At 38.6% G+C, this 17,478-nt stretch overlaps 3 protein-coding genes and 1 pseudogene across 3 annotated transcripts; 3 read left to right on the forward strand and 1 right to left on the reverse strand.

The window, feature by feature from the left end:
* Positions 213–3,398, forward strand: LOC18766130. The gene is made up of 4 exons (XM_020559550.1): positions 213–2,022; positions 2,184–2,438; positions 2,795–2,920; positions 3,008–3,398. Exons 1-4 carry the CDS (start codon positions 844–846, stop codon positions 3,053–3,055), a joined length of 1,608 nt encoding a protein of 535 aa, XP_020415139.1. The 5' UTR covers positions 213–843; the 3' UTR covers positions 3,056–3,398.
* On the reverse strand, positions 7,299–10,126 carry LOC18766026 (annotated as a pseudogene).
* Positions 10,215–11,264, forward strand: LOC109947919. Its single transcript, XM_020559551.1, has 3 exons — positions 10,215–10,507; positions 10,864–10,989; positions 11,077–11,264. The coding sequence occupies exons 1-3, from the start codon at positions 10,247–10,249 to the stop codon at positions 11,122–11,124; spliced, it is 435 nt and encodes a 144-aa protein (XP_020415140.1). The 5' UTR covers positions 10,215–10,246; the 3' UTR covers positions 11,125–11,264.
* Positions 14,025–16,961, forward strand: LOC18766054 (pentatricopeptide repeat-containing protein At2g20710, mitochondrial). Its single transcript, XM_020560819.1, has 2 exons — positions 14,025–14,470; positions 15,390–16,961. The coding sequence occupies exons 1-2, from the start codon at positions 14,156–14,158 to the stop codon at positions 16,617–16,619; spliced, it is 1,545 nt and encodes a 514-aa protein (XP_020416408.1). The 5' UTR covers positions 14,025–14,155; the 3' UTR covers positions 16,620–16,961.

A 17,478-nucleotide genomic window follows, 5' to 3' on the forward strand; every position in this document is an offset into this window, starting at 1 on the left:
ACCCATTTAATTCTGTTGAAAATTCGGATATGCTCTCTGCCTCCTAACTTTTGCAGTGTTGATCACGACTCATCAACTTCATACTAACAAATCCAACGGTTCAGAATCAGTACTTCACCATCTGATCCTTTTACCGTACTCCGCGAAGCAGAGGATAACTAATCAAATGTCACAATTATAAGAACAAGATAGCGTGAAGCCTAAAGCAATTAATCAGAAAATTGAAATCTCAACAGTTTGGTTTTCTTCACTTCCTTTTCCATTTGATTTTCCCCCACTTTTTCTCTCTCTCCAAACAGCCACGGAGTTCCTGTCGAGCTTCGAGTGAAATGGAGATGGCTATGGAGGACTCATGCTCTCATTCGCTTCTCTTCATGGCTCGTTACGCTCTGCAATCTGACGGACGAACGCCGCGGTTTCTAAAGAATCCTATACAGAGTACGCTACGAATAAGTAATTTTCCGGTTTTCTGTGCTAATTTCTAGATTTACATAGTTTTAGAGTTGTTATTGTCGTCTTCAATTGCTCTGTTTGTGCCTGAATTTGAAGAATTGGAAACGGAAGCTCTAGGGTTACGGTGAATTTAGGAGAACTTGTGTTTTAGATTCTAGTGGTTTTGGAAGTTCTGTGGTGTTTATGAAGAACGGTGGTTCATGTATAAATTCTAGGGTTTCGGGAAATTCTCGTGGAGTTGAGCTTCTTAGGTTTTCACATGCTTGGTAAATTGTCTGTGGCTTGAATATCTCTTGAACAACACCAAGTGAAGTTTGACTTTCAGCTCGTGGGATTGAAAGAAGTAGAGGGACATTTGAAGTTGAACTTGATTTTTGGTGGGAAGCTTTAATGGCGGGAAGGTGGGAGCTCGGGTTTCCAAAGACTAGTGCTAGTAGTCTTAGGGAGCAAGCAACAAGAACAATTCTTCGCAATGTGAGGTCGCAAGGGCACACATATGTTGAGCTCCGAGAAGATGGGAAAAAGTTCATTTTCTTCTGTACTTTGTGTCTGGCTCCATGTTATAGTGATAAGGTGCTGTTTGATCACTTGAAGGGTAATCTTCACAAGGACAGGTTAGCTGCTGCTAAGGTTACTCTGTTGCGACCAAACCCGTGGCCTTTTAACGATGGTGTGGCTTTCTTTCATAATCCAGATGAGACTGATAAACATTTGGTGATTACAGATGGCAATAAATTTAGGATGTTGGAGTCTCCTGACGATGAAAACAATCTTGCTATTGTCAAGTATGGGGAAAATCTGATATCCAATGGCAATGAGCATGTTGGTACTGATGGTCTTGAATGTAATGGCTCTTTAGATTTTCCGAGGGTTCGTTCAAATTTCAAATTTAGTTGCTCTAATGAGAATTCAACTGCTAATGAAGTAAATTCCTCTGTAGTGATCCCTAGTGTTCTGGTTAGGGATGATGTTACTGACATAGAAGCGAAGAAGGTAGGCTTGGGACAAATTGCTGCAAGGTTCCTTGAGAAGGATAAGGTGTCAAAAGGTATTGGTAGAATATGGTGTGAATGGTTGGGGAAAAAAGCTATTGGCAACGAGTATCATTTAAAGGTTCCTGAGCACGACTTCGCTGTTGTTACCTTCAGTTACAATATTGATTTAGGTAGAAGGGGGTTGCTTGATGATGTAAAGATGCTTCTCTCTTCCAGTCCTTCAGTAGAAACAGAAAATGGTGAAGGCAGCGGCAGTAAGAGAAAGAAGTCCTTTTCTGACCCCGAGGATATCAGTGAATCTCTAAGTAATCAGTATGATTCATGTGGGGAAGATTCCTCTGCATCCAGTGGTGCATCATCAAAGTTGCTTTTAGACCGGTACGACGATCAGCTTCTGCACACAAGATTTATTTTAAACAAGTCTATAAGGAGAGAGTTGAGGCGGCAACAGCGTTTAGCTTTAGGGAGAATGTGTGATATATGTCAACAGAGGATGATTCCTGGGAAAGATGTATCAGCCCTCATAAATTTGAAGACTGGAAGGCTTGCTTGCAGTAGTCGAAATGTGAATGGGGTGAGAATCCTAAATAACTTTCATCATACCCTTCCTTCCCTCCCCCACGTTCTGGAACTCCATCTTCTTAATTTTGCAATGTATGCATTCAATTCTGCGTTTGGGTGTGTTACTCTAAACTTTTAATGTAGTTCTTATAATTTTATTTTGTTCACATGCAGGCTTTTCATGTGTTTCATACTTCCTGCCTAATACACTGGATACTTCTGTGTGAGGTTGAGATTGCAAATCAGTCCACTAATTCAAAAGTGAGAAGAAGATCTAGGAGGAAAAATGCAGCCAAGTGCAATGGACAAGATGGTCAGATGACAGCTTTGAGCACGCAAATCCATTCTGTATTCTGCCCAGAGTGCCAGGGTACTGGTGCAATCATTGATGGAGATGACCTGGAGAAACCAAATCTCCCTCTGTCTCAGGTTTGTACTTTGCAGGACAATTTTTTAATTGAATCGTTGTCTTATTATTTATACATTTCCTTGCCTTTTTTATTTTTCCTTATTGGCCTTTTGTGTTGACTGAAGTAGTGGTTTCCCAATTTGGGAGAAAAACAATCAAGCACACGTTTTTATTATCAATTTTTGGCAAGCAAAGTAGAGTTATTAGTTTTTCATGATTGTGATAGAGCATGCTTATGATGAGTCTTGACTCATCATCGTGAGCACATGCTTATCAGAAAACTATCTTCTGGTATCACAGAGAGGTGTAGGCTGGGAAGAAAGAAACCTTAGCAATATGCTATCTCTAAACCTTAGATTCTTTGTTAATATCACAGATGTTCAAGTATAAGATAAAGGTGAGTGATGCACGTAGAGCATGGATGAAGAGTCCTGAAATGTTGGCGAATTGCTCGACAGGTTTTCATTTCCCTTCCCAATACGAAGAAGGAATCCAAGTTTCTGTAGGTTTCTCCACCAGATTTCCTTTTTAATTGAGGATAACAATGATCATAACAAACTCAAGTTTGCCTTTGTGATTTTGATGCTAGGAAAAGGTGAAACCATTAAAGTTGATGCATTTCTACAGGGCAGATTAATAGAGTTCGCTTCAAGAACACTGGGAACCATGCGGTCGGTTGTTTTAGCTTCTCACCGTAGCACCTTCTTGTTGTATGTTTCACTTCTAACGTGCACCTTCTTGTTGTATGTGACTGGCTCATGAGTAGGACTTTGGAGTGGACAGGCATAGGTTGTATGGGACTGTTAGCTATTGTGGATAGTTTGGATTAGTTTGCTTGATGAGATATATTTGTACATACCTGTTGCTAACACAGGTACATATATGTTGTATACATTGCTGATATATGTCTGCATAATGCAATTATTTATGTATAAATGAATGATTTATGTTGTATACATTGCTCGTATGTTGAGGTCAAAGATGCTTGCTCGGAGGACACAATTGTCTTTTAATATTTTTTGTTTTTGTTTATATATACATCTTCCCATGACCATATTTCAGAAAACTCAATAAAACTACTACAATCTCCATTGCCCACATGAATCTTTAAGCGGGGACAATTCCTAAACCCCATGAGCTCCCCATGACCATAATGAATTGCCAAAGGGGAGCACCAATTCTATTAGCACTATTATTTCATTGTATGCAAGGGGCTTGTAGTTCAAGTGATTAATAGCATTTACTCATGCACTCGAAGCCCTGGTTTGATTTTTTCATTCTCCAATATCGCTTGTATAGGGCTTCGATTTTCCCTTTCTCTAATATCGCTTGTATAGGGCTTCGATTTTCCCTTTCTCTAATATCGCTTGTATATGAGAAAATATATATATATATTTATATATTTGTATATGCATATCCAATAGTGACAATTTTAATACAATCTCAAAAAGTATCTTAACAAATAAATTTTGGTTTGGATAAAATTAACTTCATTATAATACAATCCTTAACATTTTTAAGGGACAACTTATTTTGTTTAAAAGTTGGGATAACCTAACTCGAAACTCGGGACTCCAAACCCCAGATATGGGACTTTAGCCTCGGAGTTCTTCGGATGTGGAAATCAAACGCTAGGAGATAATATCATTGAATTGGTTCAAAAATTTTATTTCTATTTGAAGTCATGATACAAAAACGATCATATCATTCAATCTATGAATAACAATCCAATCTAATCATATGTGTTAAACCATAGGCCATATTTTGGCATTCTTATCCAAGTAATGCTACACTTAACACATTATTATCCCACATTTCTATACCACATGATGTGGCATGTCCATATTATATGCCACATCAATTAAATCAATGAAGTGCATTTTAATTAAGACAATTAGAAAAACAAAAATTGGAATAAATCATAAAAGAAAAGAAAATTATTAAATAATTTTAATTGATGTGGTTGTGCATCTCAGCTGCCACGTAAGATGGTATAAGGATGTGGTATACAAATGTGGTAAGAGTAGCATTATTCTTCTTATCCTCCACATGATCTACATGTCATGATCTTTAGGACTGATGGGCCATTTCGATATGTTATGATTTCCAAGGGGTTGGGTTTTGCTGGCAATTTTGCCCTGAAAATAGGGTATTTACTCATGATAAAGAAAAGAAGAGGAAAAATTCAATAAACAATTTACATAAAAGATTGGGCTCATTCTTCAAACTTGAAAGAAAAAATTTGGCCCATTGGCTGCACCGCAGAGGTTTATTGCCCTTCTTTCTGACCACTGCTGAGCTTTTTCGTTTATATCCACTGAAATCTTAAACCCTTAAACCTAAGCCACTTTTGTTGATAGCTCATACTATCACTACGAGCCGAGCCTATCTCGAACCGCCACGTAGCTATAGCAGACTGGGTCACTTATATACCGACCCGATCGTACAAGGGATACCATCACCAATCTTCCTAGTCAGAACACAGCAGACTCAAAGAAGGGGCCAATGCTCAAATAACCAAGAACCTACCCGAGCACAGGGCTGGGCCTTCCGACCAGAGGTATATTACGAACTGATAGACCCGACCAAGCTCCTGTCAGGTCCATCACTTCGCCCCTAAAGCTAAACAGCCTGGCAAGCGAGAAGGGTTGATTAAATACACATCTCATCCCCAAATATGTGTTGCCCTGACCATTGATCTCCGAATGATCTGGTTGATAATGGAGAGAGATCATTTAAGGCACCTCCCATCCTTGGCCGCTTGTCACTTCGCCACATAACCTCTGACCAGCAACATGGCAAGTGAAGACAGTACATTATATATATATATCCTTCACCTACACCAGGACAAAGGTAATAAATCCCCTCATTGTGAAAACCCTACATCCATTTTTTCTCCAGCCCAGATTAGTTTCTGACTGAACCATCAAAGAGGGTTAGACTGGGATCAGTCTCAGTCCGCCCCTATTCTGATATTGTTTGAAGTGTTCAGAGCTACCCTCGGACATTATACGGGCCCAAGTCCCCGGAGAGGGCCTAAGTATCTGTACGAGAAGGATACGCGGTTTACATTGGCGCCGTCTATGGGAATCCACTTTATTTGCGAACAGAAGCCGCATCTCCTAACCTATCCGAGCACCAACGTGAATGAAACCAAGCTATGTTAAGGAATCAACACCTCAGAAAGAAAGCCTCCACGAGCGCGGCTGGGAGAAATGCCCAGAGGCGAAAGAGAGATAAGTTAAGATCAGGTCGCCCGAGGGGCCTGGAGGAAAAGATGAGCCGAATTCTAAAATGCGTTAAAGACGTACAGAATCTTAGCAAATGCCTCCGCGCGCAAAATGAGATACTGCAAGAGAATCATGCCGAGCTAGCGGACCAGGTGCGTGCGCAACAGGAACCCGAGCCGACCAACACTAAGGACACTGACGGAGCCTCGTCCTCGTCGACAGCGGCTAAAATGCCAAGTAGAGCGTGGCCGACTCAAGAAGCATACTGAAGGAAAAAAAAAGCCTGGTGAGAGCGCAACAAAAGCCTGGTGGGAAACCTTCGCAAAGGAAAAAAACAGGCCGGCTTTGATGAAGCCGAGGAAGAGGTCGATGGCATCACCTCCAGGCTTAGAGACTTGGTCACTGGCGAGTTGAGAAGTGTGTGGGATCGGCTTGGGCAAGTCGAGAAATCCAAAATGCCCAGAGGACCAGAGATAACCGAAGAAGAGATCCCGCTACCATATACCCAGGACTTGCTGGATGCTCGGGTAGTTGGGGATTCGAAGGCTCCGAAAATCCCTTGTACGATGGGATGACCGACCCGTACGACCACCTGGAGCTGTTGAGAAGCAAGAGCTTCAGTCACTGGTTCGACTCTTGAAGGACTTCAGACGCTTCAATCACGCTCTTGAGGTTCAAATCTTTCTTACCGACTTCACAGTTTCTTTCCTTGTTTTATTTTGGTTCTTTGCAACTCTTTTTTTTATATATATGTTTCTATAGGTCAATTCAACCAGTTATCAAAAAGATTGGAATATATTATCTTTTATTTATAAACCTACGTAGTTGGATTGGTATTTTGTTACTTTCATCAGTTGCATGTGAATGTTGTGTTATTCAGGTGTCTGCAATGTATTATCGACAATTTGAAATTTAAATGTATGAACTGTTGACCATTTTAGAAGCACAAGATCCAAGCCTTGCTCTTTTAACATTTCTTGCTTTGAATTAACCAATATGCTGGTTCTCGTGGTTTGAAGTTGGTGAACTGGGGATGCAAATGATGGATTGCAGCACTACCAAATAACCAATGTCACCTGCAAATCTTTTCTAGCAAATTGTTATTGGCACTCTGAAAAAAAAGTCATAATGTACTGCTCTTGTGTGAAAACATATGGAGAAAATTCGATTGCAAGGAGTGTAGGATGACTATTTTGGAGTGCCAATAACATATCCTTTTCTTCTTCTTTTTTTGGATATACTGTATTTTTTTCTCCTTAATTACCGTCATTTAGGGAAAATTTGCTATCATGCCATATTATCGTTGGTCAATGATTTTTATATGTTAGAATTCATCTCATTGTTGGCATGGCCTCTGTCTTGTGGTGAGTGATTGTTGTTGTGAACTATAATTAGATGACCTAGGTCGGTGTGACCCAGATTGATTCCAACCTTACCAAAAATGTGTTTAGACTGTCTAATCACTATGTGTCATCCTTTTGTTATTTAGATATCCGGATCGCAGGTATTTTGATTTATCGCCAATTTGCTTAATTTGAATGACGAAAGATTCTACCATTGGCTTCATTTCCAACAAAAGCAGAGATTCCGACTTCAAAGATAGTAAATCAAAACTGCAAACTGGAAGCTGGCAGTAAAACAAAACTGTAAGCAAAAACACACCATCAATTGGCTTTATTTCAAACACAAGCAAATACAAACAGAGTTTCCAACTTTACAGGAGGACAGTGCAAACTGGAAGCTGGCTGGCTTACTGCTGCGGCTTCTTGTAAGACAGAATGGAGAGAACTGTTTGTATCAAGGTCAATGTTGTAACAAAGACGACAGCAGTCGCAAAATTCGCCAATTCCAATGGATTTTTAAAATATGTACGTAACTGGCTTTGATACCGATGCCATATAGTATCACAATACGCGTTCACATCCCGATAGAGTCTCCAGTAACAACAATTGCGCGGCCTAACATCATTGGAAAGACTTCTAAAAATCAAGGATATGTCGTAGCCCAAATGGTTTTCTATAATTCGACACTTAGCGAGACACTCTACATCTTTGTCAGACGTAATAAGTTGCTCCAACAACGCAGCATAAGAGGTAATTTTACTGGCTGTTTCACACTGTTCATACGCCACGAGATTTCTAAACAGAGATTCTCCATTCTTATGAACTCTTATCCGTGGAATTCTCATCACTCCATTTTTGAAGGTTATATCGAACATGTCCTCTCCAATTCCACATTCAAATATAATTCCTAACTTTTCAAGTTCTGTCACAGAGGGCATACGCAAAGAAGAAGTCCGATCTAAGTGTTGTGCACGTGATGGTTGTGCACGTGATGAGAGCAAAGAGTTTTTTACCAAGTCAAGCAAATGCTTGCCTTCCAATGCTTCACGGACGCGTTGCCAGTCCCACATCCTCAAGGTGTACCCGTCAAAGTATTCTAGAGTAAGCTCGGAAAGTGAATACTTCGTACGGGCATTACTTTCCCGTGTGAGGTCAAACAAACGGTCAATAACTTTCCAAGGAAGCTGGTTTTCAAGTAGAAGCAAGTCATTTATGAGGATCGGTTGCATCCATGCCCTATGGAACACAGGGTCGTCGTCCTTGATTGGCACCTTTCCTGAAACTTGCGGAAGAGCTCAATGATAAAGCAACCATCGACCACCATCATTTCTACAAACTCATCACTGGTTAAATCAATATTTTCTTCATAGCAATCGCGACAATATTGTTCCATATCTCTAATGGCTCCGACAAAATCCTCTAAGACAGTAGTTGGAGTTGGTTTTCGCTCAAGAAGGCAATGCAAATACCAAGATTTAATCACTTCCATGGCTTGGAACTGCAATCCACGCTGAAATGGTCCAATTGAAAGTAAATGTGGAACATACACTTCTTCTTTACCCTTAAGCAGCACATGAGGGATTCTAAATATGCAATGATGAGCTCGTGATGGAGACTGCTGGTGAAGTTTCGCTTGAATTGAGGATGCTAATATTTCATTTTCATGTCTCACATTATTTGCAGCCATCCTAGTAAGGGAAAATGGAAATTGTTACAAGCCAAATGTAATAAAACTTGTTTGAAACACTAACTCTCAGACCTAAAAAAATATTTAAAAAAAACTAACTCGGGTTAAACATTTTATTAGTCTCTGAACTTAGACTCGATTTGCATTTGAGTTCCACAATTTTCAAAATCGTTCCTGTGGTCCTTCAACTTTAGATTCGTTATGACAAATGGTCCTGCCATCAATTTTGTTAACTTTTCTGTTGAATGCAGGGGCAAAATGGTATTTTTATATTAAATTGATTAAAATATGAATAAAAAATTTAAAAACTAAAAATTAAAAATTAAACTCTCTCTCTCTCCCTCTCTATCCCGATTTGTACTCCCCCCAAACTTAACTTTTTTTTTGGTTGGTTTTATTTTTATTTTTAATTGTTATTTTAAAGATATGATTTTTTATTCAATTTTTTGGTTTTAACATAAAAATACCATTTTACCCTTGCATTTAACAGAAAAAGTTAACAAAATTGAAGGTTCTTTGTCCTAATGAAAGTGAAGTTAAAGGACCACGGGAACGATTTTGGAAATTTAGAGACTCAAATACAAATCGGGTCTAAGTTTAAGGACTAATAAAACAATTAACCCCACTAACTCTAATATGTTTTTTTTTTTTTTTCCGTCAAAGTAACTATATTTCAAAGAGTGCATAGCGGCCACAGCACTCGCAGCACAACAGCAACACCAGCCACAGTGGGCTTTAGGTAACGCTGTTTTGATACTACTTTTTAGCTACAGAATTGGGATATTTTTTTTGTCAAGAAAGAAACCCCTTGAGTTTCGAACTTGGGTGCAATGGGGGGAGGGGGGAATCCACCACCATTGTGGTGGATATTGGGATCTTTGCTAGAATGCCAGTTATAGTTTTTTAGAATTTTTATCAGCAAATCGGATGTATTTACAAAATAAATTGGTTTCAAGTATAAATTAATGCAAGTTTTTGAATGGATAGAGATGAAGATTGAGAGATAACTTACACTTCTGATTCACTTACGGTGAGAGGTAGCTTGCACACTTCTGATTCACTTTTGAAGCAATTGTTCTCCTATCAATATTGCTAAAATGAGAGTGTGAGAAGAAAGGTTTTTGGTTTCAATTGAATTGATTTCTTTGTATCACTTACAGCATAATTTATACAAGGAAAAGGCTTGCTAACGAAGCCCAATATTAATTACAAGTGGGTAGATGACAGCTGGTTTTGGGTTCCCAATTCCTGGAGATTGCAGCAACAGCCTCCCAAAGTCAAGCCAGACAACTAGCTAACAATCAACTAGCTAACAATCAACTAGCCATATTAGGTTTGACCCAAAAAAAAAAAAAAAAAAAAACACTAGCCATATTAGACAATAAAAAGGCAATACACATGCAATACAACGGCAATAAATTCAATGGATAAACCCACACCACAGTGAAGGATAAAAGCCCCGCGGTGAAGGACATAAAAGTTTGATGGTTAAAAAGTGCATTCAATTCTGCATTTGGTTGTGTTACTCTGAACTTTTAAAGTAGTTCTTATAATTTTATTTTGTTCACATGCAGGCTTTTCATGTGTTTCATACTTCCTGCCTTATACACTGGATACTTCTGTGTGAGGTTGAGATTGCAAATCAGTCAGCTAATTCAAAAGTGAGAAGAAGATCTAGGAGGAAAAATGCAGCCAAGTGCAATGGACAAGATGGCCAGATGAAAGCTTTGAGCACGCAAATCCATTCTGTATTCTGCCAAGAGTGCCAGGGTACTGGTGCAATCATTGATGGAGATGACCTGGAGAAACCAAATCTCCCTCTGTCTCAGGTTTGTACTTTGCAGGACAATTTCTTAATTGAATCGTTGTCTTATTATTTATACATTTCCTTGCCTTTTTTCTTTTTCCTTATTGGCCTTTTGTGTTGACTGAAGTAGTGGTTTCCCAATTTGGGAGAAAAACAATCAAGCACACGTTTTTATTATCAATTTTTGGCAAGCCAAGTAGAGTTATTAGTTTTTCATGATTGTGATAGAGCATGCTTATGATGAGTCTTGACTCATCATCATGAGCACATGCTTATCAGAAAACTATCTTCTGGTATCACAGAGAGGTGTAGGCTGGGAAGAAAGAAACCTTAGCAATAAGCTATCTCTAAACCTTAGATTCTTTGTTAATATCACAGATGTTCAAGTATAAGATAAAGGTGAGTGATGCACGTAGAGCATGGATGAAGAGTCCTGAAATGTTGGTGAATTGCTCGACAGGTTTTCATTTCCCTTCCCAATACGAAGAAGGAATCCAAGTTTCTGTAGGTTTCTCCACAAGATTTCCTTTTTAATTGAGGATAACAATGATCATAACAGACTCAAGTTTGCCCTTGTGATTTTGATGCTAGGAAAAGGTGAAACCATTAAAGTTGCTGCATTTCTACAGAGCAGATTAATAGAGTTGGCTTCAAGAACACTGGGAACCATGCGGTCAGTTGTTTTAGCTTCTCACCGTAGCATGTATGTTTCACTTCTAACGTGCACCTTCTTGTTGTATATGATTGGATCATGACTAGGACTTTGGAGTGGACAGCCGTAGGTTGTATGGGGCTGTTAGCTTTTGTGGATAGTTTCGATTAGTTTGCTTGATGAGATATATTTGTACATACCTGTTGCTAACACAGGTACATATGTATTGTATACATTGCTGATATATGTCTGCATAATGCAATTATTTATGTATAAAAGAATGGTATATGTTATTGTTGGTCTTTTTTTCCGTACTCCGTTCCTTTTCACCGTCTGCGGGGATCGGCTCTGCTTTGAGGAACGAAGAGGATCGTTGGATCAACACCAATGCCCTAATCGGATGGTGTCTCTTGGCTCGCAAAGAGGATTCCTTCAATTTCTGAACAAAATTGAAAGTTGAATCAGTTTGCCAAAAGCGAACGGGCTTGGTTGAGGCCCTATCTATGAACTTTTCTCGGCTCTGATTTGTGGTGCTGCGTAGGGGTGCCACTACTGGGTATATAACCAGCCCAATAGATCTGGTGTGGATGTTTGTGAATGGTTAGTGCTAAGGAATTTGTGCTTCTTTTCTGGACTTATTCTCAAGCCATTGTACTCCAGGGGGGGTACTGGCCTAGATTAATTCTTTTCTATGCCTCAATTAAGTGGACTTCAATATTCTTCCCTTCATGAGTATCAACCTAACAAGTATGAGCAGTACCTGAACAAATAAGAGAGAGAGAGAGAGGGAGAGAGAGAGAGAGACCAAGTTCGTGGTTAGTAAGACCCTCTCTAGGTTTTATCAACCGGTTTCAATATTTTTGTCTTCCTCGGGCTGGACTAATAGCTAATTCGGGCCCAGTGGTATAATTCGGGCCCAACTCAACTTCCTATCCCTTTTGTCTTTTACTGTTTCATTCAGGCCTCTGTTCCTTTTCGGGTTCCGAATGCTAGTTCTTCTGGACTTTTTAAAGGGCAGAAGGCGGGAATCCAATCTTATATATTAAAATAGTTCTTGATTCATTTTTGGATAATTAAATGAACTTTATTTATGTAGATTTTTCTGTAACTTATATTTAATTTGAGCGCAAATTAAATAACAAAAACTTCTTCAATTAATCCATCAATTATCTTTGAATCCGAATCACAAAATAAAGAAAGAGAGACCCGAGATTTCTCAATCCAGCCAAATGATTACATGAATTGAAACAGCTTACTTCTTTTTAAAAAATTCATACCATGGATATGGCAGAGCTACGAGAGATAAGCGCATGAGTTATCAACTAGTTATCTAGAGAGAGAGTAAGCAAATCGTTATCTTGAGAGTTTTCAAGTGTTTTTTTTGGAGACGTTGCGTCTGGTTTTGGAGAGAGAGTCACCTTCATCTGAAGTAGACCTTCTTTATTTATAGAGGCGAAAGGAGCCTGTAATGATGGAAACTGCAACAAGACTTTTGGCTTGTGGTTCAAGGTCAGCTGCTGGATTGTCGATCTTAACCGGTTCATAGAGGGGATGATGGAAGTTTTCTTATAGGAACCGTTAGTTTTCCTTGTGAAGCTCTCTTAATTTGACTCCTTTGTACTTGAAGACTTGGCTGGCAATTTTGATTTTTCTCTGGTTTTGGAGGCTTTAATACGACTTGTTTTCTTGCTAGGAAAGAAGGAGGTCAAGTCGTCATTAAATGTGATAATCCCCTCCAGCCTCCTACGTGGGCCTAGAAAACACGTTTACCGATTTTTTAACCTGTAGTGCAAAATTAGGCTCTGATTTTTGCAACTCGGGCCTCTTATTGATTTACTCAAAAAGGCCCGTTAGGAAGAGGGTGACCTTTATAGAAAAGACAAATGTTAATGGGCTTGTTTTTATCTTTAAAATATTATTTTAACCCTTTAGATCATTTTTGATCCATTTATCAAAACTGGGTACAAACAGTTGTATACATTACTTGTACGTTGAGGAAAAAGATGCTTGCTCGGAGGACATAATTGTTTTTAATATTTTTTGTCTTTGTTTATATATACATCTTCCCATGAGCATATTTCAAAAACTCAACCATTGCCCATATGAATCTTTAAGCGGGGACAATTCCCAAACCCCGCGAGCTCGCCATGACCATGATGATTCGCCAAAGCAGAGCACCAATTCTATTAGCACTATTATTTCATCTTATGCAAGGGCTTGTAGCTTAAGTGGTTAAGAGTATTTGTTTATGCACTTTAAATCCTAGGTTTGATTTTCTCATTTTCTAATATCGCTTGTATATAAAATTAAAAAAAATACATGCATATCCAAATCCAATAGTGATAATTTTAATACAATCTCAAAAGGTATCTTAATAAATAAATTTTGGATTGGATAAAAATAACTTCATTATAATACAATCCTTCACATTTTTATGGGACAACTTATTTTGTTTAAAAGTTGGATAACATAACTCGAACTCGAAACTCGGGAGATGTGGGACTTCAACCTCGGAGTTCTTCGGATGTGGAAATCAAATGCAAGGAGATAATATCATTGAATCAGTTCAAAAATTTTAATTCTATTTTAAGTCGTGTGATACAAAAACAATAATATCATTCAATCTATGAATAACAATCCAATCTAATCATATGCGTTAAACCGTAGGCCATATTTTGGCATTCTCATCCTCCACACGATCTACATGTCATGATCTTTAGGACTGATGGGCCATGTTGTGATTTCCAAGGGGTTGGGTTTTGCTTGCAATTTTGCCGTAAGAATAGGGTATTTTTACTCATGACAAAGAAAAGAGAAGAAAATAAAAAATTCAATAAACTATTTACATAAAAAAATTGGGCTCATTTTTCAAACTTGAAATAAAAAATTTGGCCCATTGGCTGCACCGCGGAGGTTGTTGCCCTTCTTTCTGACCACTGCTGAGCTTTTCCTTTCATATCCACTGAAATCTTAAACCCTTAAACCCAAGCCACTCTTATTGGCAGAGACAGAGGGCCAATGAAGCTTAGTTGTATGAGCAAGCTCATATCCTTTTCCCTTCAAAACCCTAGCAGAAATTATGGTGCTTTACCTTCACTCCGCCCTTCTAAAATCCCAAACCCACCTTCTCTTTCTTCTTCTTCTTCTTCTTCTTCTTCTTCTTCTTCATCAACTACTCTCCACGATCGCATCAAGGTCATCAGAGACCCAAAAGCCTCGGTTCTACCAGTGCTCGAACAGTGGGTCACTGAAGGTGGAGCTGTTGAGAAGCAAGAGCTTCAGTCACTGGTTCGACTCTTGAAGGACTTCAGACGCTTCAATCACGCTCTTGAGGTTCAAATCTTTCTTACCGACTTCACAGTTTCTTTCCTTGTTTTATTTTGGTTCTTTGCAACTCCTTTTTATATATATATGTTTCTATAGGTCAATTCAACCAGTTATCAAAACGATTGGAATATATTATCTTTTATTTATAAACCTATGCAGTTGGGTTGGTATTTTGTTACTTTCATCAGTTGCGTGTGAATGTTGTGTTATTCAGGTGTCTGCAATGTATTATCGACAATCTGAAATTTAAATGTATGAACTGTCACAAGATCCAAGCCTTGCTCTTTTTTTTATTTTTTTATTTTTATTTATTTTACATTTCTTGCTTTGAATTTACCAATTTGCTGATTCATGCGGTGCAAAGTTGGTGAACTGGGTGATGCAAATGATAAATTGCAGCACCACCAAAGTTCCCTGCAAATATTTTCTAGGAAACTGTTATTGGCACTCCAAAAAAACTCATCATGTACTCCTCCTCTATGAGAACATAAGGGAAAAATTCAACTGCAAGGAATGTAGAGTGACTATTTTGGAGTGCCAATAACAGCTCCCCTTTTCTAATATTTTGTATTTTTTTTCCTCTCTATATGAAAGGAAATATCAGTTACCGTTACTGAAAATGTTTAAATGTGGTATCATGGCATATCGTTGGCGGTTAAAGATTTTTTGTATGATCCAATTCATCTCATATATTTGGTTCATTCATTTTACAATTCAGCATTTACCAGCATGGAGGGGTTGTTTAGGCATTTTACTTGGACATTCATTGAACTTTTGGTATGGCCCGTCTTATGGTGAGTGATTGTTGTAGTGAATTGTAATTAGATGAACTGGGTCGGTGTGACAAAGATTAATTCCAACCTTAATAAAAATGTGTTTAGACTGCCAGCTTCTAATTATTCTGTGTCTTCCTTTTGTTATTTAGATATCCCAGTGGATGACGGATCGCAGGTATTTTGATTTATCACCAAGTGATGCTGCGGCTAGATTGAACTTAATCCACAGAGTGCATGGACTAGAGCATGCAGAAAAGTACTTCAACAATTTGTCGAAGAATTTAAAATCAGTTAATGCATATGGTGCTCTTCTCAGCATTTATGTGCAAGAGCATTCTGTTGAGAAAGCAGAAGCCACTATGCAGAAAATGAAAAAGATGGGTATGGCAAAGACATCATTCCCTTACAATATGTTGATCAATCTTTACTCTCAAAATGGAGAACATGAGAAGATTAACATACTGATGCAAGAAATGGAAGAGAATGGAATTCCTCTCGACAAGTACACTTTGAGAAATCGAATGATTGCATACATTGCAGCATCTGACATGCCTGGGATGGAAACTATCCTGAATAGGATGGAGGAAGATTCAAACTTCATTGTTGACTGGAAAATATATTCAATGGCAGCAAGTGGGTATCTAAAAGTCGGGATGATAAAAAAGGCTTGTTCAATGCTGAAAATGATGGAGAGAATGATGCCTCTCCAAGGGAGAAAATCATTAGAATTTCTTATCACTCTTTATGCAAATACTGGCCATAAAGGGGAGCTATACAGAGTTTGGAATACATACAAGCAATCAAATGAACCAATGGATGTACCATATGGTTGCATGATCTCATCTTTGGCAAAGCTTGATGATATTGAGGGGGCTGAGAGGATATTTGAGGAGTGGGAGTCACGATGCACAGAGTATTATGACTTTCGGGTGTTGAACAGGCTTCTTGTTGCGTATTGCAAAAAGGGTCTTTTTGATAAAGCAGAATCAGCTGTAAAGAAGGCTGTGGAAGGAAGAGTCCCATATGCTAGCACATGGAATGCGTTAGCAATAGGTTATACGGAAAGTAAGCAAATGCCTAAAGCAATTGAAACATTGAAGAAGGCACTGTCAGTTGATAGGCGGGGCTGGGTGCCTGATTCCAGTACTCTGACAGCATGTTTGGATTATTTGGAAGGGCAAGGAGATTTTGAAGGAATTGAAGAGATCATAAGTTTACTAAAGAACTTGGGTCCTTTGTCCAGGGATTTGTATCAGAGACTGCTGAGGGCTAGTGCTGCATCTGGAAAATCAGTTTCTATAATTCTTGATCAGATGAAAGTGGATGGTTTTACTGCTGATGAAGAAGCATACAAGTTTCTTGAAACAGGGCCAAGTTAGCCTATTGTAACTCCTTTCATTGTAAGAGAATTAAGCACATCTCAAAATATCCGAGAGAACTTAAAATTCCAGAGAGCCATCATTGAACAACTTGGGTTGGCCTTTTCTTCTTGCTAGATCTTACATCTGCATCAAGTTCAAGAAGGCACCAGCCAGATCAAGTAATGTTATCAAACTATTCAAAATTTTGACTCTGATTCAATACTATGTACGTGGTCTCACAAGTTGCAGTGATTAAAAATCTACATGTTAGTATTTTTTGTATTGCATATATGTTAAACACTAATCTGTCCTTCGTATTTTCTATACAAATGAAACTATAATAGCTTATCTTGTAGAACATATTTTCCGTACATTGTGACTGCAAACGGCTTTACGGAGAGCCTCAGCTATACCTTGCTTTGTGTTTTTCTGCGGATGTTTGTTGGGTTGCATTTTGTTGACGGGTGAAATCAGATTGGCGGATTAAGATGATAAAATCACAATCACACGCCTAATACAAGTGTTTGAGTGGTTCACTCATAATTGAATTACATCCACTATAGCTTGGGTTTCTATTTATCCTCATTGGTGGGTACTTGAACCAGCCATATTTCAACTAGGCTCAAACAACTTGAGAGAAGAAATACCAAAAATCTTTCATTGGCCTACTCGGCCGAAAAGGGGAAACATGGATCAATTTATACTTGTCCGAGAGATTAATGATCAATGAAATCATGCTTATCCATTACTAATACTAGGCATGGTCCATGAGTCTGCAGACATTCTCCTTTATCCATGGTTATATTACGCTTTACTCTTAAATATTACAAGGTAATCAAATAAACTGCAGATCAAGAGGCAGGCAGGGAACCAGTAG

Source organism: Prunus persica, chromosome G3 (assembly GCF_000346465.2).
Source record: "Prunus persica cultivar Lovell chromosome G3, Prunus_persica_NCBIv2, whole genome shotgun sequence".
In the NCBI taxonomy this organism is placed as follows: domain Eukaryota; kingdom Viridiplantae; phylum Streptophyta; class Magnoliopsida; order Rosales; family Rosaceae; genus Prunus; species Prunus persica.